We start from the raw sequence: 1241 nt of genomic DNA, 5'->3' as shown, positions 1-1241 counted from the left end.
AGAGAGAGAGAGAGAGAGAACATGTTTATATAACAGGTTTATTCTTTTCCTGTGATTTCTGTGTCAGGACCAGTGTTTCAGCGCTATCATTGTCTCTTGGTCAGAGTTTGTACCTTGATCCCTGATTCTGTATTTCCCTCCTAAATTAATACATAGAGTTTTTTCCTTACAGTCAAAGCAAAGACAGTATGAGGTAGTTGAGGTCCATCAGAAAATAAAGATGAGGACTGTAGGATTTTGTACAGCTGCTGAACTGATTCCAGTCACTGTGAGTCTCGAGCACAATAATAAACAGCAGAATCTTCAGTCTTCAGACTGTTCATCTGCAGATACACCTGCTTTCTGCTGTTGTCTCTGGAGATGGTAAACCGGCCTTGGACTGACTGAGAGTAGTAGATGTTGCTACTAGTAACACTGATAGTTGCAACCCACTCCAGTCCTTTTCCAGCAGCCTGTCTGATCCAAGCGTTCCAGTAATTATCACCAAACCCAGAATATGTGCAGGTCAATCTGTGGGATTCTCCAGGCCTTTTAACCACTGGTTCAGACTCGGTCAGAGTCTGACCCTCAGTACCTACAGAAATTTAAACAACTCATTAGATTCTGTAATGAAACCAGATGTTTCATCAGATTCTGTCAGATGTCTTTAGCTGTTTATCAGAAATACAGTTAATATTCTTACCTGTCCAGATAATTGACAGGATGAGAAAAAACAACCCAATAATCAGGTCTGATCATTGTAAAATCTAATAGTCTCTGTCCACTGTACTGTCTGTGTCTGTCAGTGATTTAGTCCCTGTCCTTCACTCTGCAGCACATATGTAGAGATGGAAGAGATCAGAGATTTGCATTGACCCCTCCTCCTCAAAGAGAAACGCACCACATCTCACATCTCTGGAAAAACTTGGATGAATGATTAGGGAGTCGCAAACCACATCATCAGCCGACGTTTTCATTCTGTGTCTCAATGTGTTTAGTGTCACGTGTTTATTTTGTTTCATTTTGTTTTGAAAAACAATGATTTTTTGGAAGTTTTTTTTAATACTTTTAATACTTATTTGTAAGGTTTAAATGTTTTTCAATGAGGTGTAATAGTCTTATTAATTTTTCACTGTGGGAATATATACAGTGACGTATCAGTGATTATAATATCTGAGTATTCAAACCCATGGAAACCGTTACTGTTTAATTAAACTGATGACACTGTTTCTCTCCTCACTGTAACAGTGAGCTGGTGTGAA

General features: G+C 38.8%; 1 gene segment (V, D, J or C); it reads right to left on the bottom strand.

The window, feature by feature from the left end:
• The window catches only part of LOC111239982, a 3519-nt gene extending 3196 nt beyond the window's left edge, over window positions 1-323 (bottom strand). The window contains 1 exon segment of the V gene segment in view: window positions 317-323. Coding sequence covers window positions 317-323 — 7 coding nt within the window.
• Window positions 324-1241: the final 918 nt, after the last annotated feature.

Source organism: Seriola dumerili, unplaced genomic scaffold, assembly GCF_002260705.1.
Source record: "Seriola dumerili isolate Sdu_G_001 unplaced genomic scaffold, Sdu_1.0 BDQW01007522.1, whole genome shotgun sequence".
In the NCBI taxonomy this organism is placed as follows: Eukaryota; Metazoa; Chordata; class Actinopteri; order Carangiformes; family Carangidae; genus Seriola; species Seriola dumerili.
Note: the sequence above shows the minus strand (reverse complement) of the source record. Positions and strands in the feature narration are given on the sequence as shown.